Source organism: Amphiprion ocellaris, chromosome 22, assembly GCF_022539595.1.
Source record: "Amphiprion ocellaris isolate individual 3 ecotype Okinawa chromosome 22, ASM2253959v1, whole genome shotgun sequence".
NCBI classification, from domain to species: Eukaryota; Metazoa; Chordata; class Actinopteri; family Pomacentridae; genus Amphiprion; species Amphiprion ocellaris.
In genome coordinates, this window is record NC_072787.1 from 15493748 (window position 1) to 15520928 (window position 27181).

General features: G+C 41.5%; 2 protein-coding genes across 4 annotated transcripts; both read left to right on the top strand.

Moving 5' to 3' along the window:
• The first annotated feature begins 869 nt into the window (after positions 1 to 869).
• spata13 (spermatogenesis associated 13) lies at positions 870 to 15811 on the top strand. 3 transcript variants are annotated; one of them, XM_035950902.2, is made up of 14 exons: positions 870 to 1356; positions 7013 to 8599; positions 9769 to 9810; positions 10326 to 10769; positions 11420 to 11564; positions 11776 to 11903; positions 12190 to 12369; positions 12996 to 13175; positions 13461 to 13640; positions 13756 to 13988; positions 14516 to 14645; positions 14753 to 15128; positions 15284 to 15358; positions 15478 to 15811. In XM_035950902.2, exons 1-14 carry the CDS (start codon positions 1348 to 1350, stop codon positions 15669 to 15671), a joined length of 3903 nt encoding a protein of 1300 aa, XP_035806795.2. In that variant the 5' UTR covers positions 870 to 1347; the 3' UTR covers positions 15672 to 15811. The 3 variants fall into 3 exon arrangements, with proteins under 3 accessions (XP_035806795.2, XP_023131906.2, XP_054863008.1); XM_055007033.1 differs by lacking the exon at positions 870 to 1356 and adding an exon at positions 3810 to 3914; XM_023276138.3 differs by lacking the exon at positions 9769 to 9810.
• A 511-nt stretch (positions 15812 to 16322) lies between these two features.
• On the top strand, positions 16323 to 27122 carry tmprss7 (transmembrane serine protease 7). Its single transcript, XM_023276122.3, has 18 exons — positions 16323 to 16638; positions 17477 to 17681; positions 17904 to 18034; positions 18119 to 18186; positions 18317 to 18510; positions 18595 to 18630; positions 18714 to 18942; positions 19079 to 19203; positions 19849 to 19961; positions 20041 to 20147; positions 20342 to 20478; positions 20858 to 20965; positions 21571 to 21678; positions 21765 to 21881; positions 24399 to 24594; positions 25385 to 25656; positions 26654 to 26790; positions 26885 to 27122. The coding sequence occupies exons 1-18, from the start codon at positions 16567 to 16569 to the stop codon at positions 27044 to 27046; spliced, it is 2517 nt and encodes an 838-aa protein (XP_023131890.2). The 5' UTR covers positions 16323 to 16566; the 3' UTR covers positions 27047 to 27122.
• Positions 27123 to 27181: the final 59 nt, after the last annotated feature.

The following is a 27181-nucleotide window of genomic DNA, read 5'->3' on the forward strand; positions in this document are numbered from 1 at the left end:
GTCATGAAGTCATCCGTTTTTTTTTCCTCTGGTATTTGAACACGCAAATCGACTGAAATGGATGTCAAAATCAGCCTGCAAGCTAGTATACGTTAACCAGTGGGAAGTTTGCAAAGGTTTAATCTGCATTGTTGTTCTAGCCTATTTGCTTAATTTTAATAAAGAGGTCACTAAGTCATCTTTTTTTTTTACTGTTGTATTTAAACATGTAAATCTACTGAAATGTGTGTCAAATCAGCCTGAAATTTCAAAAATTATGTTAACCAGATGAAATGCAAGTGTACAATATTTAATTCCACAATATGCATTTCTTTTAAGCTATTTCTTCTATTACAGTAAAGAAGCCACTAAGTCATCCTGTTTCATCCTCTGGTATTTGAATATCTAATTCTACTGGAATGTATGTCAAAATCAGACTGTTTAAAGATCTGATTAAGTAGGTGAAGCTGTGCTAAGGTTAAGCCTGCATTGTTTTATCTTCTCGTCTGTTTACTGTACAACAATAAAGGAGTCAATAAGTCATCCTGTTTCTTGCTCTGGTATTTGGGGATGGGCCTGCAGCAGAAATACCCGTGACATTAATTTGTCTTGGTATGAAACACTGCCATGACACGAGGAACGCAGTGCAACACCAACTGGAAGGTTTAGTCTTTTTTTGTCCACAAAGACATGCAGGAAGCGAGGCGCAGCATTGTGTGTTTTCTATTTTCTGCTCTCATTGAGGAGCCCTGTGGGTGGGTGTGGCTTTTGCGGTTACGGGGCCTCCCTTGCTGGATATTGATTGGCTGAGAGCCGAATGGTCACGCTGCGGTCAACCAGTAACCTCGATCGTAACCTCTATAAGCCCCGCCCCTCTCAAACACTGCAACAAGTGCATTAATGATGCTCGCGAGCCCAATCCTCCAAGAAAGACTTGTTTTAACTGGAATAAACGGCGAAATTATGAGCGTCTCTTGAGTCACGTCGGAAGATATTGCATTATTCGGCATTTGTGTGTGCGCCGACTTGACTAGCAACGGGTTTTGGCCGTTCGAGAAAGTGAAATGAGAAACCGCAGAGCTTGCGTAATTTAGAAGTTTATCAGTGAGCCCCGTAAGCTAGCTCCAGTTGCTAGCCGAGTGTCTCTAAGAAAGTCAGCCAGCCATTTGTCTCAATGTGTTGCGGGGTAACTAGTTAGCAGAGGAGGCGCACTTGTCGGGCTGTTTTTGTGCCCGACATGTTTTTGCGAGAGGAGTACGAGGCAGCAAGCCACTGGGAGTCAGACAAACCTCTTCGCGATGGATAAATAGCAAACCAGCTGCTCTGTTGGTGAGAGAAAAAAAGGTCAGGAGGACAACATCAGCGACCATGAGCAGGGTGAGCACAAGTTTTGGTGTTTCTGTTAACCACCCCTGATTGAATTCACCACAGCAGCTCCTATAAGTGATGGAACCTCATTCATTTAAATTATTTATCTTAGCAGAGGGTCGCCTTACAGTTGCAGTGATTTTCCCCTCTTGTGTTCTTGTTTGAAGTGGGACTAGGGGGGGTTATTGTGGTGCATTACAGTCGTGGTTGTTATAGTGATGTGGGAGATGCCAGGCTGTGCAGGGAGTTGATGAAGGAGGGGGGTAGAGGGCGAGCAACTACAAAGAGCTTTAAGGCCAAAGAAAGTTAATTAATGCAGAAATAAATAAGCAGTTTGGCCGAGTTCTTCAAGAGCTTAGAAAACTAGTCAATATAATCTCCTTTCGTAGCTGCTTGTTCTTAGACTGCTTCAGTCTCAGCAGGTACTAACTGAGCTACACTTCTTGTAGGAGTTTACTTCCAATTGATTAGACTTGCTTTCATGGCTTCTCACATAGACTTTTGTGCTAGAGCTAAAATCTGGCGTCTCAGTTGGAGTGTTAAACAGTATTGTGCAGGTCAGAGTCCTCTGATTTACGATGTCCCAAAACTATATTATTTTACAGCAGGCATAAATGACTGCAATATAATTGTACACTTTGTCACTTGCTCTTCCAGGCTCAACAGTAATTCTGCAGCAGAATTGATACAAAATAAAACATAACTTTAAGTGGTTTGTGAACTTATTCTACAGTAGTCTCCTTCCTCCTCCTTTCTCTTTACTAACTTTCTGTTTTTATGGTTTTTGAATGCTGATGGGCATTCTTTTGGTTGTGGTGGCATCGCTGTCAGGTCACACTGGAGGCTGTTGACATTGGGGCTCAGTGGTGTTTTGTCCTCACTAAGCCCTGTACACTCTGTGGTATTAGATTTCTGGTCATCTGTCTCTATGACAGTCCTCAGTAGATCAGGTGAGTCAGTGGCTGCCTGTGTGAGAGTGGTGACACTCCCTGCTTTGGCCTCTACCTGTACTTCCCACGCTCTGTAGAAAGAGGCGTGGTGTCTGCTGTTCTCCTTCTTTCCGCCACATCAAAAATGAGGAACTGGGTCATGGACTAATATGAGACTTTAACCAGGAAAGTGAACTCGTACCTTATGTGCTCACCGGATCCACATAAGACATATTGTCCTTTTATTTTGAAATCATATCACATTGTGTCCAAACCAGTGTGGAGATAATACAGATTACCGAGTACCTGCAGACCCAGTTACTTCTCGCTGTTAAGTCCGCATGGGCTGTTTTCAAGCTTTGAGTGTCACTCAGTCATATCTGAATAGCCTAGTGATCTCCCCGATTAGGCTATCATGTGTAGATGAAACCAGTCCTGAACACAGACTGGTAAAGCTCCACTAATCAGATTATTACTGGAATACAAGAGGAATAGGCTATGCACAGTCCCACGTCCACACACTGTTCACTCACGTTTCCTTCAGAGTCTGCCTGCTCACACTTTTCACCTATGTGTGAAGATAGGATGCAAGGTTGGCTAAAAAGCATCAAGACGAAAACTATTTCAACATGGATTCATACATTAGAACTGAGTGTTGTTGCTTAAGCTTGTGAGAAGTAACCACAAGTGTGAACTCATGCACCTGCAAGAGAAAATACAGTGAACATTTCTCCTGTACTTAACATATGTTCAGCTTAAGTTTCACAAAACCCTATTTACACTCACTGATTTAGTTAATCAGCCAATCTGTTCCTTAAAACACTGTGCGGTGTTGTGTTAGGACATCCTAGAGAGGATTGTCTTCCTCACAGCTTTCATTCATTAAGACAAACAGGAGCCTTTTAAAGTGACAGCTTACAGAGGAATGGTAGTGTTGCTCCAGGCTGCTTGTGTCTGTCTGAAAGTTAAGCCAGAGAACGAAAATGAAAAATCTAACTTTCTCTTGATACTGTCTGTCTGGTGGTCTTTCAATTTAGTGCTCAGTTCATTTTGTCCTAATGAGTTTTATCCTTGCTTTCAGGCAGGACATACCTCTGCAGAGGTGAACTGTGGGCAGAGCGACTGCGGGCAGAAGTTCCCTTAATGCTATGCATTTATGACTCCTTACATAACTGCCTGCCTTGGTTTTTGAGCCAAAGAGGAAGGGAGACAAACATTTAAATGCTTTCTTCCGTGCTCTGTGCACACATGCTGAGTGCACATGCATACACATACCTGTGGATGCAGGACTATGTGAAAGGATGCCTGCACTAATTGCACATGTGTTTTTGGAGTGCATTTTTGCTTTTGGCAGTTGTATACATGTTTATGTATCTGGATGGGTGTTCATCCTTGTCTATGGGAGTCTAATCTGAAGCTGGCTCCAGCTGGCTGCCATGTGTGTGTGGGGGGGACTCCTCCCTGAGCTCTTAATTAACTCTGGACCAGGGCCCCAGTGTGCTGCTCCCATCCACAGATTAGCAATAGGAAGCTGGAGAGAAGCAGTGATTCTGGTATGCAGGCAAAGCAAATATGACAGCTTAACATCGCAAAACTGATCTACATTCACAGACAGCAGGCTGTGATATTAACGTATTCGTAAGTAATATTTCTCTGGATGTTGCAATCTGCATAGTTTGTTGAAAGTGTATTATTTGTTGTTTCTAAATTTATGGTAAACTCAGGAAAGAAAAATATGTGGAGGATTCAAAGACTTGTTTGAGTTTTTTAAAAAAAAAACAGTGAAAGATGCTTTCAGATTTCCTATTTCTACTGTTCCATAGAACTTTTTTTGTAGTGTGGATATGTCGTAGGTAGTATAGGAATACAGTGCTTAAAGTAAAAAATAGTACATGCAATTAATGATTAGTTTTATTATTGATCTTTCATTAATTTTCTCACTTCATTTTGTGATCATTTATTCTGTGTTAATGATGAGCTACTGATTATTTTTCTGTTCATTGGCCGATTTATTAATCAACTTAATGTTTCAACACCACAAAGCAATCCTTTTAATGTTAATCTCTTAAGGGAAGAATTGTTTTTCATAATTAGAGAAACTGCAGAAAGAGTAAGTATAATCCTCCAGCAGTCTTAGCATTGCAACTGTTTCAGTGTGTTTATCATCCACATCAAAGCTAACATCATCATTGAGATTGATGCAATCAATGTGGAATAAAAATGCATTAATAAATAAGTGCAAGTTTAATGATGTCATCGTCATCTTAAAGGCTTTAGTTTAAAATCACAGTCTAACAACCTGTAGAGTTACTGGAATATAGAATCATATTGCAGATGCATCGTTGGTGTTTAAAGTCTATGTTGTCTTCTTGTAAAATCATGGCCACCTTGTCAGCTTGGTGCTAACTACCGGCGCTGCCAAGAATTAGCAGACGCCAAATGGCCTGTGACAGTTGGCGCCTTCTGCAGGGAGAAGGCACACGGGTACCGAAGGACTGGTAGAACGGCTGATGGCACAACTTGAGCATTCAAAACAAAAACAAGCTACCTGATCTGAAGACATTCTCTCCCTATCTCCTATCTTTCTGTCTTGGAAAGCAGATGGAATAATTGATCCTGTCATATTTTTCCAGTTGCACAATGTGATTCCTGCGTGGCAGTGGAGGAGAAAGTACAAGAAGACAATTCAGCATAGTTTTGAAAGCAGCACATTGTTCACGAGGGGTGTTTACTGTCTGTCAGCAGTGGTGCTTGGCAGCGGTGGCTCTGTGTTTACATAAGTGTTCAGTGTGATGGAGCAAGCTGGTTGAAGTGACAGCAGATTCCACAGAGAGGTTGACTGAGAAAGCTCATCTGCTGCTGAACATGCATGGGGGCGGGAAGTATGGGAGCGTTCCAGGATCCCTGCAACTCCCTACATGTGCACACAGTGAAAATTTGAGGCACTGCTTCCTCCAGACCTTAAATAGAATGCCTTCAGTCTGTTAGAAATGAGTGATACAGACAAAATTTTATACTTAAGCTGTACTGACAATATTCTAAAGATAGTTTTCCTGCAAAAAACATTAAATAATCATCATATAAGCAATAACACACTGTAAGGTAGCTGTAAGCATTTCTTTTGAACAACTATGAATGCATAACTGGATGCTGGTATATAAACATATGATAAATGACAATGATACCGTGTTCAATGATTTAAAATATATCTTTCATGGGAGGAATATTATGATTAAATAATGAATGCAATAACAAACACAGTACAATACTTGATATAATATGTCCTTATGTTTGCTAATGCCAGCATATTTTTATTAACGACCTATATGTTTAAAATATGCTTGTAAATCTGGGTGCTGAAGTAAAGTATCACTTTGAATATAATGATAACATCCAAAAATTTCCCTTTTGACTGTAATTAATCCTTGCCTGGTGTCACACTAGGACATTGATATTATGAGAAAAAATGACAGACTTGGCTGAACTAATCTGTCATCTCTTGATCAAGGGACATTATGGAGGAAAATGTGCATGTATGTTAATGCAGAATGTTCCTGGAGAAACTATTTCTATTTTGTGCTACTTTGTACTTCTACTCCACTATATCTCTAAGACAAATATTAGCCTTTCTACAACTCTGACAGGTTTAGTTACTAGTATGATGCTTTGTTGATTAAAACACTCAACAGTATATGAAGTTAAACTACGCTCAACCTTAAACATGTACAGCACTGAAATGCATGTAATAGTAAAACACTGACTGGGAACATTTTTCTGCAGAATAATTACTTTTACTTTTACTATTTAAGTAAATTGTGCTGATTGTGCTCACGTACTTTTACTTAAGTAAGATTTTGAATGCAGAACTTTTACTTATAGTGGGGTATTGTCACAGGTTGATATCGTTACTTTAACCACAGTCAAGGAACCAAATACTTCTTTATTCCTTTTTTGGATACATTAAAAGAAAATGGGAAAATCTTTATTGTTTTAGAATATTGAAATCAGTCAGTTGTCAACTATAGAGCGACTATGATGTGCTGTAAGTGCAAAAGTGTCACTGATTTTAAGACCACACAACCCTCCTCCTCACCATCACCTCATCTTAAATGTAATCTGGGGAAAAACTGGGCAATTTATTGCATTAATCACAATGGATTAGCAACTTCATTGCTTAGTCACGCTCACAAAGCCCCACTTCAAAGCCTCAGCTGCATTAGCCCTGAATCACACACACATAAAGCTGAACTTGCACCACCACCAGCACCACCCCAGCCTGGGCCTCAGCTCTCCTTGGACGTTGAAATACAGCACCAGGGACAAATACACATAGTGTTCTCAGCAAAATGTCTTACTCCTCTGGACGCATACTGAGGGACACTCGTCTCTCTGTTTATCTGTGTCTTCACTCCTCTTCCTCATTTCTTACACTCAAGCACAGAGGAAAATGTACTCTAATCACACAATAGTTGATTTTCAAGCTCCTGTTCTCTTAAGAATACTTTTCCTTTTTCATACTAATGTTCTTCTCAGCAGTTGTTTTTCAAATGCTTCTTTAAAAATAATTACTGTCACAGTTATTTTCTATTTTGAGTATGCTTGGTATTTGAAGCAGCCTGATCTGCTTTAATTTGATCAGTTAGTAAATTCTTCATGGCAGCCTTTGAATAGGACCAGCAATTCTTCTATAATGAAACATGCAAATGTCATTAATTTGAGCTCTGTTTGTTTTGCAGGCAAAACAAACGGACAGGGTCTTATCTACAAGTGAAGACCCTCTCCCGTGCCTCCACAACTCAAAAGCTGACCCAGTTCTCCGCAGCAGACCCCTCAGTGATATATATCCAAGCCAGACCCTCGCTGACAGAAATTCAGTCCCTTATCTGCTGTCTGGATGTGGTTCCCAGGTTCAGCCGATGAGTACTGGGCCTCACTCCGAAGAGAGCAGATTGAACGGCATTAACTCCTCCGCCTGGTCCAACCCTGTTATTGGTCCTCCTGAAGGAAAACCCTACTCCTCAAGAATTATGAGGCTTTTTTCTAACTCAAAGAAGGGCCCCATCCCTGCTCACAGCCCAACCACTGACAGTCCAGCCTTGGCCCACAGCAACGACGGCAACGGTGGCCCCCAGTCATGGGCAGGACTTCCAGGGTTGGGAGTTGTGGACTCCTTCAAAAAGCTACGGTCATCTGTGCTTCAGGGCATTCAGAGTAGAGGGGCAGCAAGTCACGATGGAGAACATGAACCTTTATCTTATCAGGAAATGGCTAATGGCACAGTTGTGAACAATGCTGAACCACATCTAGCTGATACAGCAAATCATTTAAATATTGCAGAGGGATATAGTGTGTCTAATGGAAATTTTACAGAGCAAAAGTTAGCTGCGATGAGCCAATATGGTTCAGATACTGAGGACTATGATGATGACGAAAATGAAGGAGATGGTCTCACTCGCAGCTCACGATTCTCCAGGAGTATCAGGAGAGCGTATGGAGCAGGACGCATCTCTTTACTTGACATTGGGAACGGGAGGCAAGTAGGAAGAAACTCAAATGAAACTGCAGGTACCACACAGAAACCAGATCGGACATCTGACGTAAATGTCCAAACGGAGAATGTGAATGGAAACACAAATGTGAAAGTGCTGAGCAGACTGAGCAAAAGTGCAGACAACCTTCATATATTTAAGGCACCTTTTAGACGCAAAGCCCCGTCTCCAGGCCCTCCTTCAACACAGGAAGACCCCCAGAGGACTAGCACATCAAATGGGGAATCAAACATCCAAAGGGCTGCCAGTGCCTCCTCAGTGGACCTCCGAGGACATGCTATTAGCCGTGGGAAGAGCCCCGTGAAGACCAAAGGACCGATGCTGAAGCTAGTTGGCAGTATGACTGACCTAAGTGTCCGACGCAGGCGAAGTCCCTCCCCCAGCCCTACCTCTCCATCTCCTATGTCACCCTTGAGCCGTCTCCATGACGACTACTCCCGCCGTGTGCCTTGCCTACAAACCAATGAGCGGCAGCGCCGTCCAATGCCTGTCATAGCACAGGTCATGTCTGTCGAACACACTCTTCTGATTCATCACCAGCCTGAACACGATGTCATCCCACAGCCGAGTCAGGTTATTACCAGCCCTCCTACCTCAGAGCCCCCAGAGACAACAGAGCAGATTTCACCTGGTGTCTCTGCTCATTATGAGTCGCACGCTGGAGCCACGACAAGTGGTTTTAAACAGATGGTTGAATGGGAATCATCCACACTCAGCCAAACAGAACCTTCACAACAGCAAGAACAGACTGAAGGAAACTCATTACCAAACGAGGTAAGATGGCAAATCATGCATAAAGCTGAGTTTGATGTGAAATAATCAGTTCTCTTCGCACCTAGACTATATGGGTATTTTTCATTTTGCAGTAACTGTTAGTGTGTCTCATTTTCTTTGCTCATTGACACATGAGATATTCTGATACACCACCAGATAAAAATGACATCATGCTAGTATGCTGTTTTTATGCAGCTGACCTGTTTTATTACAGAGCATCTCACTGCTTACAAATGGGTTAAAGGTGCTGCTGCTAAAGGAAAACTAAGTGCCACATGTTTCACACTATCACACCAGCAGCACCCTTTATCAAAAAATAGAGAAGCGTATGATTAGAAATCATTAAGATCACGAGGAAGGACAGATTGACAGGAAAGATTGTGTCTCTTATCATACAGAGCAGCATGATCATTAATAGATGCCAGTTATCCAGTTGACTGGCATTGACCCTTGTCTTTGAAAATATGAAATATCACTCCTTTCAGTTTGAAGTGATCTTTGAGTCTGGCATGATTCGGGCCTATTAAGATAAGTTGTTATGTCGACGTGACAGTTGTCAGTACGGTGCATGTATGCTAAAAAAAATGAGAATATGTATTTCCAAGTCCCTTTGTGTGTCAGTTAAATAATGGTCCTGTCAAAACTTTGATTTACCCTCCTGTTGCTGTCAGCTGTGTTTGATTTCTGACTTCTGCTGTAGCAGAGTCACATGCTGAAACCGGCTGTTTAGTGCCACCAGGCACACTGAAGGAGTAGAGAGAGTTAATGATTAGGCCTTGTTTATGATTAGTGGCCCTTGCGCAAAACAGCTCTATAGTCCTGTTGCTGTGGGAGGGTAGCCGGCTATGCCTGAGTACAGCCCTCGCTCCCCCTTCACTCTAGATGGAGCCCAGTGGATCAAAGTCCAGCACCATGAACACTGGGCCTGGGACAGCTACAGCAACCCATGTAGAGAGCCATAAACATATAACTTTAGTAAAATGTGCTTTGGTCTAAAAGTGGGATTTTCTCTCTCAAGATCACCTGGAAAAACGGATTTGTTTACTTTAGAAATCAAGTGACTTTTACTGGCCTCAAAAAGATTTAGAGACTTGGCCTTGGAACCACAGGCCTGGCTCTGTGTTTGGGTGGGCTTCACAATGGTACTAGTGCACTGTATTCCTTTCCAGTGTATATGCCGGGGACCGGACCCAGATCGAGAAAAGCAAGAGGTGAGGTTTGGTTTTGCTGTATGACTAAAACACTTAGAGCAGTAATTTTCAAATGAGTAACCATTAGCCAACATTTCACAGTTGTGTATACAATACTTGTTGACATGCAGACAGTTTGATAACATTTAATTATGGAATATTTGTGCATTTTCTGTTGCAGTTCTTGTTTGAACTTGATAAGCACAGGGGTTGATAGTGTTCAATATGTGGAGTCAGTGACTGTGTGAACAAGAATCCTTTCACATGCTAATCAAGTTTCTCCTGAGAATCCTGATAAAGTTTGTGGAAATAGTTTTGCACTGATTCCTATGCTTTCACACTCAGATTCAACCAAGTCAGTAGTTTCTATGTGTCACTTTTTATGACTTGTAGTGCCATTTTTGCTGTTTCTTATTAACAGATGTTCTTGCAGCAGACATGATGTTCTACATCTCTGTATGGAGTAGGTTATTGAACAGGGGAAAGTTGATATCATTGCCCTTGTTAAGGGTTGAACTTTTTCCTTTGATCCCTAGGTGACATCAGACCAGCAAGTACGAGAAGCACTTCTCCAAGCAGAGGAAGACTCTCCGACAACCAGCAGCACACCTCCCACCTCCCCAGCATCCCACCCAGAGTCCCCTATATCACCCACAGATGCGGCTTCCACAGAAACATCCTCCGTCAAGCCGAGACGAAGAAGTGGGCGTCCAAGACCCCGTCCCATTTCTGACTACGGGCAGCTGCTTTCCAGGAAGCATTCAATCCCAGAGGAAGTTGCAGAGCTGCATTCTGAGGACAGGACAGCAAATTCACTGCTGCTTAAAGGCTGCAGTGGTAACGATGGGAATGAGGAAAGCCCTGAAAACTGCAGCATGAATGGTGACGTTCAGAGCAGGAGGCAGCGGCCCATGTCAGTGGCAGGAGCTGTGGATCTGTTCCCTCCCAATGCTGAGCTGAAGGAAGACCGCCTTCCTTCTGTGAGCGTTTACCTACTAGATCTATTATATCAAACGTTTGAATCTTGGCTATAGAATTTTTCATTTTAAACTGGAAACTTGGTATGTTACTGCAGCAGTGAAGTGCTGAATTAAGTGTTGATGCAGGAAGATCTGCTTGCCAATGAAGAAATGTAAACAATATAATTCCTGGTTAGATTGGATATATTGTAACTTTTAACAAACCTGTATTTAACCATATATCTCCTTAAAACTAATCTTTAAATCTTATTAAAAGAAAATGTTATAAAAAGATTTCCTTATGCCTCCAAAAAATCAAATTTTCCTGCTGTAAAGAGACATGATGATTGTGTATACTAGTATCTAATATATATTATATCCGGTATATGTATCTATATTGCAACAGAAATGTCATAGTTTCATGTATACCTCATTTTTGAATAATTTTTTGCTCTTTGCTGTCTGTAATGTCATCTAAAATACCCAAAAATGACCTTAAAATAGATAAACAGCCCAAAGTAGTTGATCACAGTCTTGGCTGTGTATGGTACTGTTAAGATGTTGCAGGTTCTGTTATTCCTGCATTAGAGTAATCCATCAGGTAGGTGGTGAAAGCAATAGAAAGTGAGCTCTTCCTAACTCCCAGGATGTTTTTCTCTTGTTCTCTGCAGCCTTTGTCGCGACCACCAATTCCCTCCCACCAAGTTCCCCCCTACAGAGGAGTGTCTGCCAGGTTTCGTCCCTCCACCCTCTCCCAGAGCACCCCCATCGGACTAGACCGTGTGGGGCGGCGCAAACTCCACAGAGTGCTCAGCGGTGAGAACCCGAGGGTTGTTTGTGGGTGACAAGATTTCATAATTTTTTATGCTGTGGGAAAACTTGAGTTGAGGAATGTCAATAAATATGTGGAGGAAAATTGTTGATATGAAGCCAGATGTCGGTGTGTCTGCATCTGGAGCTTGTTTATCACATTATCTCAGAGTGTTCAGCTCCATGCAGTTCTATAATCTCTGTATACTTGTTACAGATGGTGTGTCTGAGTGTTCGGCCATACTTGATGACAGCGTGAGTGAGGAGGAGGAGGGCAGCTTTGATGAACTCACAGATGTCACGCCCTACCTCCAGCCAGGGGTGGAGCTCTCAGTTCTCAATGAGGTGAGGCTGAGGGGGGAAACTTTGTCACGTTGCGACATTTACAAGCATCTTCTGAAGGGATTGTGCTTCCAATTTATGATGCAACATTTATCTTGTTGCGCATCTCCCTCGTGAAAAGCCATGTGAAAATGTTTTTATGCAAGTGTTTCCAAGATGTTTGGCCACATTTCAGCAGAACAGACAACCACTGCAGTGTCCACAAGTCTAGACATAATCTTACATGTTAGACATGGGCTTAGCCTCCTTGTAATTGTATCTTTATCTTATCTGTGTGTGTGCTGCGCAGTGGATCAGCTCAGGCCACACGGTGTATGCTGAGGCTCTGTGGGACCATGTGACCATGGAGGAGCAAGAGCTGGCCTTCAAGGCTGGAGATGTTATCCGTGTTCTGGACGCCTCAAATAAGGACTGGTGGTGGGGCATTGTAGCTGACAGGGAGGCCTGGTTTCCCTCCAGCTTTGTGAGGGTAAGTGGACTTCCTGACCTGTGTGCCTGATGCATGTTTGCTCTTCAGCAGCACAGAAAAGACTCACAAACTGGCTTAGCTCCAAACAAGCCTTAGCAGCCCTCTGAGAGTTCAAGCCACAGACCTTCAGCTGGTTTCTGTGGTGACTACATCTGACTGACAGTTTAGTCTTAATTAGGGAGGCAGTGGTAACCATGGTGAGGTTATTTGATTGACAGATGGGCGTCTGCTGTGTAATTGCTTATAGTTGAACAAATGTTGTCAAACAAGAGCAGGTTAAACTTGCACATGTTGGCATAGAAATGTGGAGTAGATCTAACTTACAATAACTAATCAAACAACTAGTGTGTTGTTGTCGAGTCTTCTGTTGTTTAAGTAGTTATTGTTCTTTTTGTAATTGTGTTCCTTTTGATTATGAGATTCAAAATTGTGTTTAATTTCATCAAATGCCAAAATCGTGTCAAGCACCATATTTGTTTCATAAATTTGCAGCTAGGAAAATTAAATTATTTGTCCAAATATGTTTTGTAAAACTGATCCTGACTTAAAATTTGATTCAGACAGACCACTCGTGATTTGAATGCTGCTCAAGAGATCCTGTTGTGTTTGCGGTGGATGTGTTTCAGGTGCGTGTGAACCAGGAGGACTCGAGCGCTGAAAGTGTGGAGAGTGTAGCAGATCAAGGAGATCCAGATCCCAGGGAGACACACAGCACTCAGCACAAGGAGCAGATGAGAACCAATGTGGTTCAGGAAATCATGAATACTGAACGTATTTACATCAAACACCTAAAAGACATCTGTGAGGTATGAGCCTCAGTTGAATAATCTATTTAGGTCTGGGGCCACAGCTTCTTTGTCATATTTGTACTTTATTTAATTTAGAGTTGAGTTAGAGTTCTTAAGCAGGACCTAATTAAAATAAATGTCAAATATTAGCAACAACCTTGTTTTCAATAAATTACATTAAAAGATTAAAAAGTCAAATATTTTCCTAAAATGTTTATCTCTACTGTGCAGCACCACCTGTTGGCCAGTATTTAAACCGTTCATGTCCTCTGTGTAAATATTCTGGTTTTGTGTGTGCTTCAGGGTTACATCCGTCAGTGCCGCAAACACCCCGACATGTTCACCGAGCTGCAGCTGAAAACTATCTTCAGCAACATAGAAGAAATCTACAGGTTTCAGAGGCAGTTCCTGCGAGATCTGGAGAAGAAGTACAACAAAGATCAACCACATCTCAGTGAAATAGGCTCCTGCTTTCTCTTGCAGGTTGTGGCCATCGACATCCTCAGCAATTTCCTTAATCACCGTTATTCCCCAGATTCACTGTCTATGGCTCAGTAGGTTTGAATGATCACTGATTGTGTCTCTGTTTTCTCTGAAGGGGGAGGGCTTCTCTATCTACTCAGAGTACTGTAACACTCATCCAGCAGCCTGTGCTGAGCTGCACCGCCTAATGAAGTTGGGGAAATACAAGCATTTCTTTGAGGCCTGCCGCCTCCTCCAGCAGATGATTGACATTTCCATAGCTGGTTTCTTACTCACACCTGTCCAGAAGATCTGTAAATACCCCCTGCAGCTGGGGGAACTTCTCAAGTACACACCCAAAGACCACAGGTACTCCTAAGCATTTAAGTATTATTTAAGTATTATTATTACTACTACAATAATTGTATATTTGGAACATCATCTTGTCAGTATTTTCACCTCATTTCAGCCTCCCCACATACATTCTATATTATGTCAGCCATCTTTACTGTTCACACTGTCATTTGTTATTGAAGCATTCAGTTCTACAACAACTACATCTTTTGTACATTGTATTTTGAAGATAGCTTGAGTCAGTGCTGCTCAGTTACCAAGCTTTGACTGCACATTGCAAAGAAAGCTTTTGTTTAGAGCCTAGAATCAGCTGCTATGAATCACTTGAATAACCATCACTGTTCTGTTCATTCATTACTTTATGTGAAGTGACAGGGATCTGAATAATTTTTAAACACATTTCACCTTAAATATCCTGTGGTGGCCACAGTGGTTTGATTACTTATTTTTCCATAATTGAGATTGAGGCACTGTGTTACTGTAAATGGAAATGTCCTTCAGTTTATGTCTGTGCTCACTGATGCATTACTAATTTATTGCAGTGACCACAGTGGAGTGAGCAAAGCATACGAGGCTATGAAGAATGTGGCCAGTCTGATAAATGAGAGGAAGAGACGGCTAGAGAGTATCGACACCATTGCTCATTGGCAGGTCGCCATTTTGCACTGGGAGGTGAGGACAACTACAAATAAGTGTATCGGGTTTAATTCTCATTTTTATTTCAGTATCGTATGTTAACAATTTTTATGTCTGTTGCATAAATGTTCTAACTCAAATAGGGACCTGATGTGTTGGAGCGCAGCTCAGAGCTGATCCACTCTGGTGAGATGACTCGAACTGTTCGACAAGGCAAAATGCAGCAGCGCAGGTTCTTCCTGTTTGACCACCAGCTGGTCTACTGTAAAAAAGACGTCCTGCGGAGAGACTTGCTCCACTACCGTGGACGACTGGATATGGACCAGACCGAGGTGCTGGACGTGCTTGACGGGCGGGACCCAGACCTGGGCCTGACCCTGAAGAACGCTCTGCGTCTGCGCAACGCCTCCACTCTGGAATTTGTGTGCATGCTGTGCTGCAGGAAGGCCGAGGACAAGCAGAGGTGGTTACAAGCCTTTGCCAAGGAGAGGCACAGAGTGAAGGAGGACCAAGAGATGGGTGAGTCCAGCTGAATTCCTTTCAGTCAGAACACAAACAGCCACTGTGGATAGATGTCAAGTAAAAGGTGAACTGGGTAAAAAAAACTGTCTGAAAAAGGTGGGTGGTACTAAATATTTTGACCTGAAGGTGCATCTGTGTGTGTCTCTTGGCAGGAATGGATATCAGTGAAGAGCAAAGAAAACAGGCCATCATTAACGCCAGAAGAGCTAAACAGGGGAAAATCAAAAGTAAGGAAAATACTTTACCTAATATTATTAAGCTGCTCTGTATTTAATTCATTTTAGCTTTAATTTGCTTTGAAAACTCATTTGCAAGTTTGACTTTTGTGTTGCTTTTCAACTTGTAGAACTTGGTTACTCTGGTTCTGTCCCACCACACCACCAAAACCTGCACCAAAACCTTCACCCACTTCACCAGCGCCACATCACCATTCCCACCAGCGTGCCTCAGCAGCAGGTCTTTACACTGGCCGAACCCCCAAAACGAAAGCCTTATCATTTGTTGTACAGCATCACCCGCAACGCCTTTTTCAGGAAATGAGGCTTTGCTTCCTCATCCTTTTTTCTCTCTCTGCATGTTCAGAGCATACCCAAACCGTCCTGAAATCTCAAAGAACACTTTATTTTTTCTTGTGTTGTCCTGCCTGTGAATGTACTGTCAAGTTTTATGTTTTTGTGCCTCATGTGTCTTTCATAATGTATCTGTTTTGTTTGTTGCATGTTGAAACTCAGTGCCTGCAATTTGGAAAGGGCATGACAAAAGTGTTAAAATACTGACTCTGTCCAGTTTGTCGGTGTGTTAAAGATGCTGCTTACACAAAAGAAGCCCATCATTTTGTCTTATTAATTCCAACTGAAAAATGTTTTTTTAATTTTAATTATGACAACAATGTACATTCTACATTGACAAACATGGTTTTAGTTTATTTCACAAAGGCTGGACCCTTTTTTGCTGTGAGTCTGGCAGCTCTGAGCACAAAACAGCCAGAGGATAAATTAACTGACACATACACCCACCCTGTTAACATTGTAAATAAAACTCTTGTACAAGTTTACATCATGAGAACGTTGTCACTTTAAAGTAACTGTTTTCTTGTCAGCTAGCCTCTTATTCTTTGTTTGTGACTGGTGAATATTAGTTCATTTGAATTTTATAGAGGGTAGCAATGGAAGATAATGAATGAAACCTTAGCCACAGGACTGGAGGAGGTACGCTGGCATCAGTGAGTTCCCTGTTTCTCCACTGCTCATCTGTGCTGAAGGATCTGGTTTCAGACACCTGCCGACTGTGGATCCAAACAGAGTGCCGTGCAGCTCTACACCAGTTGAATCTGCTGCTGTTTACACACGAAAGTTTTTCTAAAGAAGAGGAGAATGGATCTGAAAAAGCAAAAGTCAGGAAGTAGATGATAGTGGGTTGAAGGGATGCCTGTGACATGGGCTCACAGCACGAGGAGAACGAGAAGACAAGCAGCAATGATGATGCACCTCAACAGGATGCTGCCAGTGTAAGTAAGATATTTCCTTAACTTGAATATAACTAGCTAAGTGTGTAGATTTGTGCAAACTGGAACTCTTTATGTTGACTTTTGACCAGTAATATGGCTGTTTCCGCATATTGAGCTCTAAGGATTTGAGTGAATATAACCATATTTATGTTGTTTAAACATCAAAACTTAAAGTCACATCTGTTGGTTTGTTTCTTGATAAAATATGTATAACATGAATTGAACAGTTTTTTCCTATGGGAATCTATACCCTGCTAACTAGTGATGGATTAACTGCCAGTTGCACCGTATGGGATGACACTGAATGAATAAATTATGTGCATTGGGTAACTCAATGAGTCGTACATCTGATGGAGTTGCTCTCAGATATTTCCCTTCACAAGCTGAGGTAACAAGTGAACCTGCATCATTTTTAGTAGACACAGTTTATCGCATTGGTGGATAATCAACAGCTAATTGTGTCAGTTTTGTCTGTGGATCATGTTATGCAAAAACTTGCTCACTCATGCATAGTGTAGATTGATAAGCACTGTAATGTAAACTAGCTGACCTGGATGTGGTACAGTGATAAGAAGATTGCAGCAGCAGCAGGGTTTTGATCTTTTGATGTGCCCTTTTGTTCTCAGCCTGAATCCTTAGGGCTCTAATAGACTTGGTGCGGTATTCAGATCATGAAGAGACACTTGTTTGTTCCTTTTACATCATTTCAGCACCATTAACCACATCTCAATTAGAATCAGGACATATTGAAGTGACTACTGAAAAGGGCAAGTACAATTAACTGCTTTTTCATTTGCGCTTTGCCATTAAATGAGTACGACCTCTTTCCTGGCTGTAGATTGCAGATGTGTCCGTGGAGGTGTCCACAGTGGATCACATGCTGCAGAAGCTGCGCAGGAAGTTCAGGAAAACTAGACGGAAGCCCAAAGGACTCAAGCGACTGTTGGCCTACCTGCTGAACATCCCACACATAGCTGTCATCACCACCGCTGTGGTGTTCGTGGTGGTGGTGATCATATGGTCGCTGCTATGGGTCTTTATATGTGAGTGAAAGGATTCTTACATCTAAATTTCACAATAATGAATATCTCTATGGTGTTTTTTTTTACCAGCTGTTAGGCATCATAATGCTTTTTATGGTGCTGATTTTATTTTCTGCTTATTAAGTAAAACACAGTTATTTACCTCATCTGGACTAGTACCATGTGACTAATATCACTCTGAAAAGTCACCCTCTAAGTAAAAGTTTGACTTTATTTCCATAGTTCGCAGGGAAAGCAACACTGGAGTGTACTTTGCCGGGATGTTCCGTGTTGCCCAGGTGGAGTTTATCCCAGAGTACCGCCAGGCAGAGTCCCATGAGTTTGCATCCATGGCAAACAAAATACAGCATGTGGTATGTGTTAGTGTAACTCTGTTGTTTACATGATGGTTAGTGCTGATCTGAGGGACTGTGCTGTTAATTGCTGGTGTCTTGTAGGTGAGCAATGTGTACAAGATGTCCTCACTGTCCAAACTCTACAAGCAAACTGTCATTTCAGACCTCAGGTACAGTGGGCCTGTTAGTCATCATCACTATCAGCCATAAAGAAGCCCATGATTTAGTTTCTTGCTTGTAATTCATGTTTCAAGAATCCTGACCTATTAACTCATAATGTAAACTGTTTTCCCTCCCAAGTAACAACAATAAAGGTGGTGTGTTGGTGCATTTCTGGATGGTATTCGTAGTCCCTCGACTGAAGAGACCTGCGATGTGTGACGAGTGTATAGGAGCCATTTTCAGAGACTCAGTCCACACCAGCCTGAGGAACAGATCCTCTGTCGGTTACCTGCTGGGCCTTCCAGTTGATATAGACTCCATCCTCATCAACAGTGCGTTTGTTTTTCTGTATGTCTCTGAACTTGTGTTTGTCATTGTGTGCTTTTGCACTAATGGACTACTCTGTCCTCTGGCAGGTGTTCAGCGTTCAGATTATACATCAAGTGTGACAGGTAAGGGAAAATGTTTAAGTGATTTAAAGTTAAACTGTGTGTGATATTTAGTTTTTTTATGCATTTTTCTCCTCTCCTTCCAGGCTCCCAGTGTGTAGATAAGCTGTATGCCAACCTTCCCGGGGCCAGGGTCCCGTTGAACGTCTTCTCATCATGGGGTGGTGTGAGTTGTCAGATGAAGCTCACCGGTGTCCCTGGCTTTCTAATCCGCCTGACCATCACCTCGTTTCACATTGAGCCCAGCGACTGTGTGAATGATGCCCTCGTTGTGTATGATGCTCTGCTGCCCATGAGAGGGCGCATTCTGCACAGGTGAGTCAGCACCAGAGTCTCAGTTTAATTCACTTCCATTGTTAATGTGATGAAAACTGGCCTACAATAATATGTAGTGTTTTGAATGTACATTAAGCATAAATGTCACGTGCATTGAAGTATCTCTGTGCTGCAGGCTGTGTGAGCCGACGTCCAGCTCCTTCTCCATTGTCACTACCTCCAATGTCATGCTACTGTCCTTCAGAATGACTAATGGCAACAAAAGCTTCAGAGGACACTTTGAGGCTATCGCTGAGGAAAGTATGACACATTTACTTGGTTATTTTATAAGCCAGTGACTCATTACAATGAGTTATGAGTAGCGGGATCAATATGATAATTTCACTCTCATAATTTAGATGCCTAAAGCCTTCTAAAAAACTTTCTTTCTTCACTGGAAATGATGAAGGAGGACAGATGTCAGAGTAAAGAACATTTTGTGCCTAGATATTTTGGATGTCATCTATTTTTCATGCAACCTCTTCAGGGTGTCCATACACTCAGATTATATGCCATTGTGAGACTGTGTAACACACAGCATTAGGTGAGGGTAAAACTGTAATCTTTAAGTCCAGTGGTGGTACAAGTATTTAGATCCTTTGAGTTTTTAAGTTAAAGTTTCAATACAGCAATGAAAAAAATGCTGTAAACAAGAAAAGTACCTCAATACAGTCTAGACATTGTTAATGTGGTAAATGACTGTTTTAGCTGGAAATGGCTCATTTTTAATGGAATATCTACATAGAGGTACAGAGGAACATTTCCAGCAACCATCACTCCTGTGTTCTAATGCTACGTTGTGTTAGCTAATGGTGTTGAAAGGCTCATTGGTGATTAGAAAACCCTTGTGCAATTATGTTAGCACATGAATAAAAGTATGCTTAAGTCTCTCTCGGTGTCTTTCAGTTTGTATGTCTCAAATTGAGACCCGTTTAGAGCCTGAAATCACCGGTCAAATCTACAGTCCCTTCTACCCCAGCATGCTGCCCCCGCAATGCTCCTGTACCTGGAAGTTTAAGGTAGACAAACACACACTAACACGCAAACATAAATTCATATTGATTTTTATTGACTGTGTGTTTTATTATTTTCCAATAGACTCCTAAATCAGCTTTAGGAGTTGCACTGCATTTCCAGAACTATGTACTGAAACCGAAGGACCTGAAGGGCTGTGACAGCGGCTGGTGGAAAGTCAATGAAATGATGTATGCGGCTACATTCATGTTTGAACTATAAACAAAATGACTTATTTCTCTTATAATTCTGTCCATATTTCCAAGTATCTACAGCCAAATTAATCATCTTTTTGCAGAATATCCTGAAGAGATTATCCATGAACGTGTTTGCCTGACATGAACATCCTGTAATGGTTTTCCTGATTGTTGGCCTCCTTCCACAGTTTCTGTGGCAGCTACGTTGGACACCGCACGGTGTTTCGGATCGCTGACCACAGCCCAGACGTGGAGTTTCGCTGCAGCTCACGTAACTCTGTTCAGCCCTTTCAGGCGTCTTACAGCAGCTACAATGTCAGCCAACGTAAGCAGTGCATGGCTAGAGTGAGATTCATTGCAACAGGCAGGATGCAGCGTAGGAAATGACTGATCATACGTGCTTCATTGTACTTTAATGTGGATGTGAGTTAATGACTTTGTTATGATTCTAAAATTACAATATGCTTTACACAGAGAAAACATTTTGCAACTTCATATAGTAGAACTATTTTTGTTTCTGCAGCTTTTGCATCATTTGTTGTCACCTCCTGTTCAGTGTGGTGCCTTTCAGTCAGTCACTACTCTCGAAATAAAACAATGTTTGATGCACTTATTGTTTATTTAAAGCTAACAGTGATTTAGTTCTACTCTGCATCCTGCTCCTAACCTAACCTGACACGTGTACTCTCTTTTGTGTTCACCAGCCTGTCCAGAGAGCCACTTCTTGTGCAACTCAGGATTGTGCGTGGAGAAAAGTCGACGCTGTGACGGCCTGGATGATTGCCAGGATGAGAGCGATGAGGTCCTCTGTTGTAAGTTGTATTACAGGTTACATAATATGGGTGTTTCAACGAGTAAGGAAAGTGGCATTTGGATTAGTTGGGTTTGATTTCATCTGTTTCAAATGGCATTATGAGATACTGAACACTGGGGATGTCCTGATTCAGTCACAATAGCAACAAGGCATTTTTTTAACGAATCAGTATCAGCTCTGTAGAGCACAAACCTGAAGCCTGATTATCTACAAATTCATCAAGCTGGATGAGCAGGCCATAGCTGTGGTAGAGAATACAGGTTTTTATCTTCTTTTTGAGCTTTTTGAGCAACACTACACCCTACCATCCCAACACAACATTTCAGATGATGCCCTATTAGAGCTTTACAGCAAGCTTCATAAACACGTACATAATAAGTAGCAACTTGGAGGCAGAAATGCTATTTTTGTCTTAATATATTTCAGAACTACTCGGTTGTCAAGCATATAAACTGACTTCAACCTATTTGAAGTGTGTATTAACTAGGAAACTTGCATCAGATTGGAACTTTGTTATTGTGAAGGTCTGTCATTTGATGTGTGTTTAATCATATTTGCCTGTGGGATCATTCTTGCATTGGAAAAGGTTGTGTGTCTTTACAGCAAGGCCCACAAAGAACTGTGGTGGCAACCGTCCTCTGCATCCTTTGTTCGTTTGCAATGGAGAGACAGACTGCCACGATGGAAGAGATGAAGTGAACTGCACTCAGGGTATGCTTTTTTTTGCAGGTTTTTAAAGTAAATTATGTCTGTTGTTTTGTCTTTTAACCACCAATAACTGCAGTTTGTTTTGTTAGAAACGACCTGCTCTGCAATCCGTTATCAGTGCAGAAGTGGCTCCTGCATCCTGAAAAAGAATGCAAAGTGTGATGATGTTCCTGACTGTCAGGACCACAGTGATGAGGTAGACTGTGGTAAGTAAACGACACTACCAGCTCCATGTGCACACAGTCACAGTAAAAGAAAAACAATCAATAACACAACTACAGATTTTTTTTAACTTATATCCACATATATCCCGCAAATTGTCATTTTTTTAAGTGACTGAAAGGCCAACATGGAGTATGATGCAATGTTTTGAACTATATGTGAACTCTAAGAGATGAAATGTATTTATTTTTTAATAATTATAAATGAATAATAAAATACTGTAATTATGTACTTTTATGGAGTAAATTCTAGTTACCTTTAGTGCCGTTTACCAGCACAACAATATGTTCTCAAAATCATTCAAATATGCATTAATCAACTGTTTACCGATGAAGTAGTTGATATGTTTGCTTTAACTTTTATTCACACTAGAATGTGTTTCAGGCTAGGAGGGTTGAATGATTTTATTTGCAACTGCATTTTCTGAACTATAGCTATAAGATGTTGCTGAAATGCTGTTTACTCAACCTTTTTATCTTTTCCTCAACTTTCTGCCTTACTACTATCATAATTATTGTCAGGGACAGGTCTTCTTAAATATAGACCAAGTCTATGACTCAATCTAGGCTAGAATCGCAAAGATTTGCTTCTGTACCATCTGCGCTTTCTATTGTTAATGATGTAGTTGGTGCATAGTGATGATACTGCCACTACTCTGCCAGTTCTCTCCCACTTCCTTTATGGTTTCATGAGAAAGTTGTTATTTTATAACCCACTGGGCAGTGAGCTCCAAACCTGCTGACACGCAGCACTGAGGTGACCTCAACTCTCTGCTGTTATTTTATCACAGATGAGGTCTCAAGGTGATGGGAACAGGCCGGCCTTTGATCACTCCCTGATACTGGGCATACATGCACCCGTGTATACGCACATGCACACACACTCACATCAGAGCTCTAACTTTTAATAAGGTGGCAGCAGAGCTGCTGGCTGTGGTGATGACTCAGCATGTCAGCATAAGTGCTTAGTGTAGGTGTGTAGCAAACACACATATTGTATGCTTTACACACTGAAAGAGCCACAGAGTGCACATATAAGCTCTGAATAGATCTATAAACTGCACAAACAGTACAATTATATTGTGTATCTCTCACTGAGGGACGCTCCTCCCTGTTAATGTCTTAAAATTTGACTACAGCATGATGATACTAAATATATTGCAGCTGTCAACACATACAGAGTCTATAAAAAGTACAAAAACTGAGTAGCTGAGCAAGAAAGAGACTAGTGAGGAAGGCCACTAAGACAGCAATGACTTCTCTAAAGCAGTAACAAGCTTTAGTGGCTGAGATTGATGGCTATTCATACAACAACTGTTGCTCAATTCCTTCACCAGTCACAGCTTTATGGGAGGGTGACAAAGAAGGAAAGCCACTGTTGAACAAAAAGCTTACATTAAATCTTGACTACAGTTTGCCAGCAGGCATGTGGGGGATTTTAAAGTCCGCTTGAAGAAGGTTCTTTGGCCTAATGAGATCAAGATTGAGTTTTTTGGTGATCAGACTAGACATTACCTTCAGCGTACATCAAACACACATCCCCATTCTGAAGCATGGTGGTGGCAACATCATGATGTCGGGAAGCTTCTCAGCAGCAGGCCTTGGAAAGCTTGTTAAGGTTGACGGTAAAGCGATGGCAGAAAACTACAGGAAATCCTTCAGAACAACCTGATTCAGTCTGCAAGAGAACTACGACTTGGCAGAAGATTTGTTTTCCAGCAAGACAATGACCTGAAGCATACAGCCAAAGCTACGCAAAAAATACTTAAAGACTACGAGGTGAATGTTCTGGAGTGGCAGAGTCAGAGCCCAGTTCAATTAGGAATTTCTGGCTGGACTTTAAAAGCACTGTTCAGCCATTATCCCTGTGTAACCTGACAGAGCTTGAGCAATTTTACAAAGAAGAATGGGGGTAAATTTGCAATTTCTATATGTGCAAGGCTGATTGAGACCAATCCAGATGGGCTCAAAGCTGTAATTACTGTAAGCTGTTAATACTAAATTGAAGGTATGAATCACATATTTTACATTTTATAGTTTTATTTCATTGACATTTTTTCCTTTAATAGACATTTTTGCATCCTACAATTGGATACATTACCCATTATACCATATCTGTACACATGAAAGGCTTATTATATCTTTATTTTTATCCTCATTTTACTTTTGTATTTGTTTTTCTTATTTCCTACTGTGTTTCATATATATCTTGCTGCTGTAACGTGAATTTCTCCAGTAAAGGTTCTGTGAAGTTTTTCTTATTCTGTTTTCACTTTGACATGAAAGAATCTTTATTTAGTAAATTCTTGTCAATAAAAGCCTAATTAAATTGGCCATAATTCAGTACTGAAATACAATAAAAACTTCCCCATTTGAAATCTTTTTATAGGCACTCTCTTTGTACATGCTCTAACACACACACATATACTGTTTGCTGCTTAAACTGAAATAAGTATAATATAACCAATTTAACAATAAAATCCATCACTGCCTCCTCCTCAGCCTGTGGTCGTCCCTCCCCGCTGAAGAGGGTGGGTTCATCTAAAGTCACCGAACGCATCGTGGGTGGAGTTAACTCAGGGGAAGGGAAGTGGCCTTGGCAGGTCAGCCTTCACTTCGCTGGGAGTCTGTACTGTGGTGCTTCTGTCCTCTCGTCTGATTGGCTCATCTCAGCTGCACACTGCTTCAGCAAAGAAAGGTTCGTCAGCCTCACTGCTGATACGCTTCTTTCTAGATGCTGGACTCCACTACCAGGGTAATGATGTGAAAGCCTCGGGTTCAGTTCTTAAGGTTAATAACAATGTAGTGGTTGCCGGCCCCTTTAGATTGTGGCATCTTGGAACAAATCAGCATCTGCTCGCATCACGTTGTCACAAGTTTCTTCTTAGAGAGAATGATTTGTTAAATATTCATTGTTCTTAATAAATGTTTCAGTCAAAAGAAAGAAACAGTAAGAAAGAGATAAAGGTTTATCGTGAGTACATTTGAGAGTGGAACCACTGTGCATTGTAATGACTATGAAATTATGTTTTGAGGTGTGATACTTGGAAAATACAATGAATTTTGTTCTCAGTTTGAAAAAAAAATCGTCTTCCAATCCTAAAAAGAAAAAGCATATTATAAATACTGTACAACAGATTTGGACCTGATATTTTCATTGAAATAGTGACAAAATGAAAATAACTGATTAATAATGACTTTTTCATATTATTGATCATTCCTATTTTTCCTCATTAAATCAAAACATGATCAAAATGAATACAACAATGGTGTCTATCAACTGACACTTTGTTATAGAACAAGTATTCTATTGTACTTTTACAAGTATTAGATTATCAGCTGCAAGGATACTGTTTCATCCTGTTGATTTCATGAATGGTTCTGTAGTTGCGTATCAACTCATCTGTTATCAAGTTGTATTAGATCCAGTGTATTTCAATAAAATGTTCTCAATCTCAGCCTTTCACCCCTGCTCTCTGACTCTGCAGGTTCTCTGACCCACGGTACTGGAGCGCCCACCTCGGCATGCTGACGCAGGGCAGTGCCAAATACGTGGCGGAGATCCAGCGAATTGTTGTGCACGAGTATTACAACGCCTATAACGCGTTTGACTATGACATCGCCCTGCTGCAGCTGAAGAAATCCTGGCCTCCCTCCCTCAGCCCGCTGGTCCAGCCTGTGTGCCTGCCGTCCTCCTCCCACACTGTCACCGAGAGCCACCGCTGCTGGGTCACCGGGTGGGGATACCGATCCGAGGACAGTAAGAAAAAACAATGACATTTATACCTCATAATGTCCTTCATAATAAACCACAGTGCCAGAAAAGCTGAGGTATACCAAAAACAGAGATTCATTATAGTCGTTACTGTAATTTCATTCCTCAACAATTATTATCTGCTTTCCTTTAGAATCAGGCTTGGTTCACCTGCTTCCTACATTTAACAACACTAAGGGTAGGACAAGATAACAGTGCAGCAATACATCTTACTGCTTGTTTTTGTCATACATTATCAATACACTGGTGCCAGATTTTTTTTATTGAAACATGCAAGCCCTATAAACGGTTTCCCACACCAATTTAATTCACCATCAGTATTATTAATCTGTGATGTCTGTCTCTGAACAACACCATTGCTTTATCTGAGCATTGTGGCATAAGATGCATCAGTTATTGCTTCCTGTCATTATTAGGTGTGACAGTGCCTGCTGAAATGGTTTATGATGTGTTTTTGCCAGTCTTATACAGTATAAACATTAAATGCACTCCTGTGTTTTGCTCATTAAAACCTCACTGCTAAATTGCATTTGTCCCAGATCAAACCCATTTACTGAGTGAGAGCAGAAACACAAGCCATTTCCTGACTAATGAGCATTTAATTTCTCCACCTGTTGTATGAATCTCCTGAACTGTCCAGAACATCCAAGGCAATTAAGAATATTTAAAACGCCAACATTTCAAGTTGTCTGCTTGTTATGCTGCAGCCCAAAGTACCTCTGTTCTCTCCTAAATCTATTGGTGCAGACATTTGGAGTTGCATTATTGATGAGACAGAGTTCATTTACTTCATTTTTAAATGTTTATTCTTGTCATCTTCACTTGTCATGCTTCTGTCATGTGATGCTTCATCTGTAACATCTTTGTGAACTTCTATACTCCTTGTTAGCCACTATGTCTGTCTGTCTAAAGCCCCCCAAAACAATGTGGAAATGTTTTTTGTCATTTGCATGGTCTGTTTCCACATTTTGCCCTTTTGCAGACAAGGTGTTGCCCTCAGTGCTGCAGGAAGCAGAGGTCTCCATACTGAGCCAGAATGACTGCAAGAAGATCCACAGCCTCGTCTCTCCTCGCATGCTGTGTGCTGGGGTCCCCTCAGGAGAGCGAGACGCTTGTAATGTAAGCCGCCATCATCTGCATTTTATTGAGTGAGAGAATCAAAGTGGCGTGGATGCTTTTGAATAACCGCTCATGCGCTGTTCTGTAATCTCAGGGGGATTCGGGGGGTCCTCTGTCCTGTCAGGCTCCTGGCGGGGGTCGCTGGTTCCTGATTGGGATTGTCAGTTGGGGGGTCGGTTGTGGCAGAGAAAACCTACCTGGAGTCTACACCCGGGTCAACAAGTTCACCTCTTGGATCTACAGCCATATCAGCTGACATGATGACATTCATCCATTGCCAGCAGATTGTTACATAGTCTGCTGCTCAAAACAAATAAAATAATCACCGGAGACTGTGTACTTTGTGCTCATTTTTTCCCATGTAGAGACTGTTATCTACATCTCTCTTTCT

Excerpts from the sequence above, each read along its gene's own strand:
- spata13 (XM_035950902.2), top strand. Across the intron at positions 9,811-10,325 it reads CAGATCGAGAAAAGCAAGAG|GTGACATCAGACCAGCAAGT; the intron begins GTGAGGTTTGGT and ends TTTGATCCCTAG. Across the intron at positions 14,646-14,752 it reads TCGCCATTTTGCACTGGGAG|GGACCTGATGTGTTGGAGCG; the intron begins GTGAGGACAACT and ends TAACTCAAATAG.
- tmprss7 (XM_023276122.3), top strand. The coding sequence starts at position 16,567 with ATGGGCTCACAGCACGAGGAGAACGAGAAGACAAGCAGCAATGATGAT. Across the intron at positions 24,595-25,384 it reads CACTGCTTCAGCAAAGAAAG|GTTCTCTGACCCACGGTACT; the intron begins GTTCGTCAGCCT and ends CTGACTCTGCAG. Across the intron at positions 25,657-26,653 it reads GGGATACCGATCCGAGGACA|ACAAGGTGTTGCCCTCAGTG; the intron begins GTAAGAAAAAAC and ends GCCCTTTTGCAG.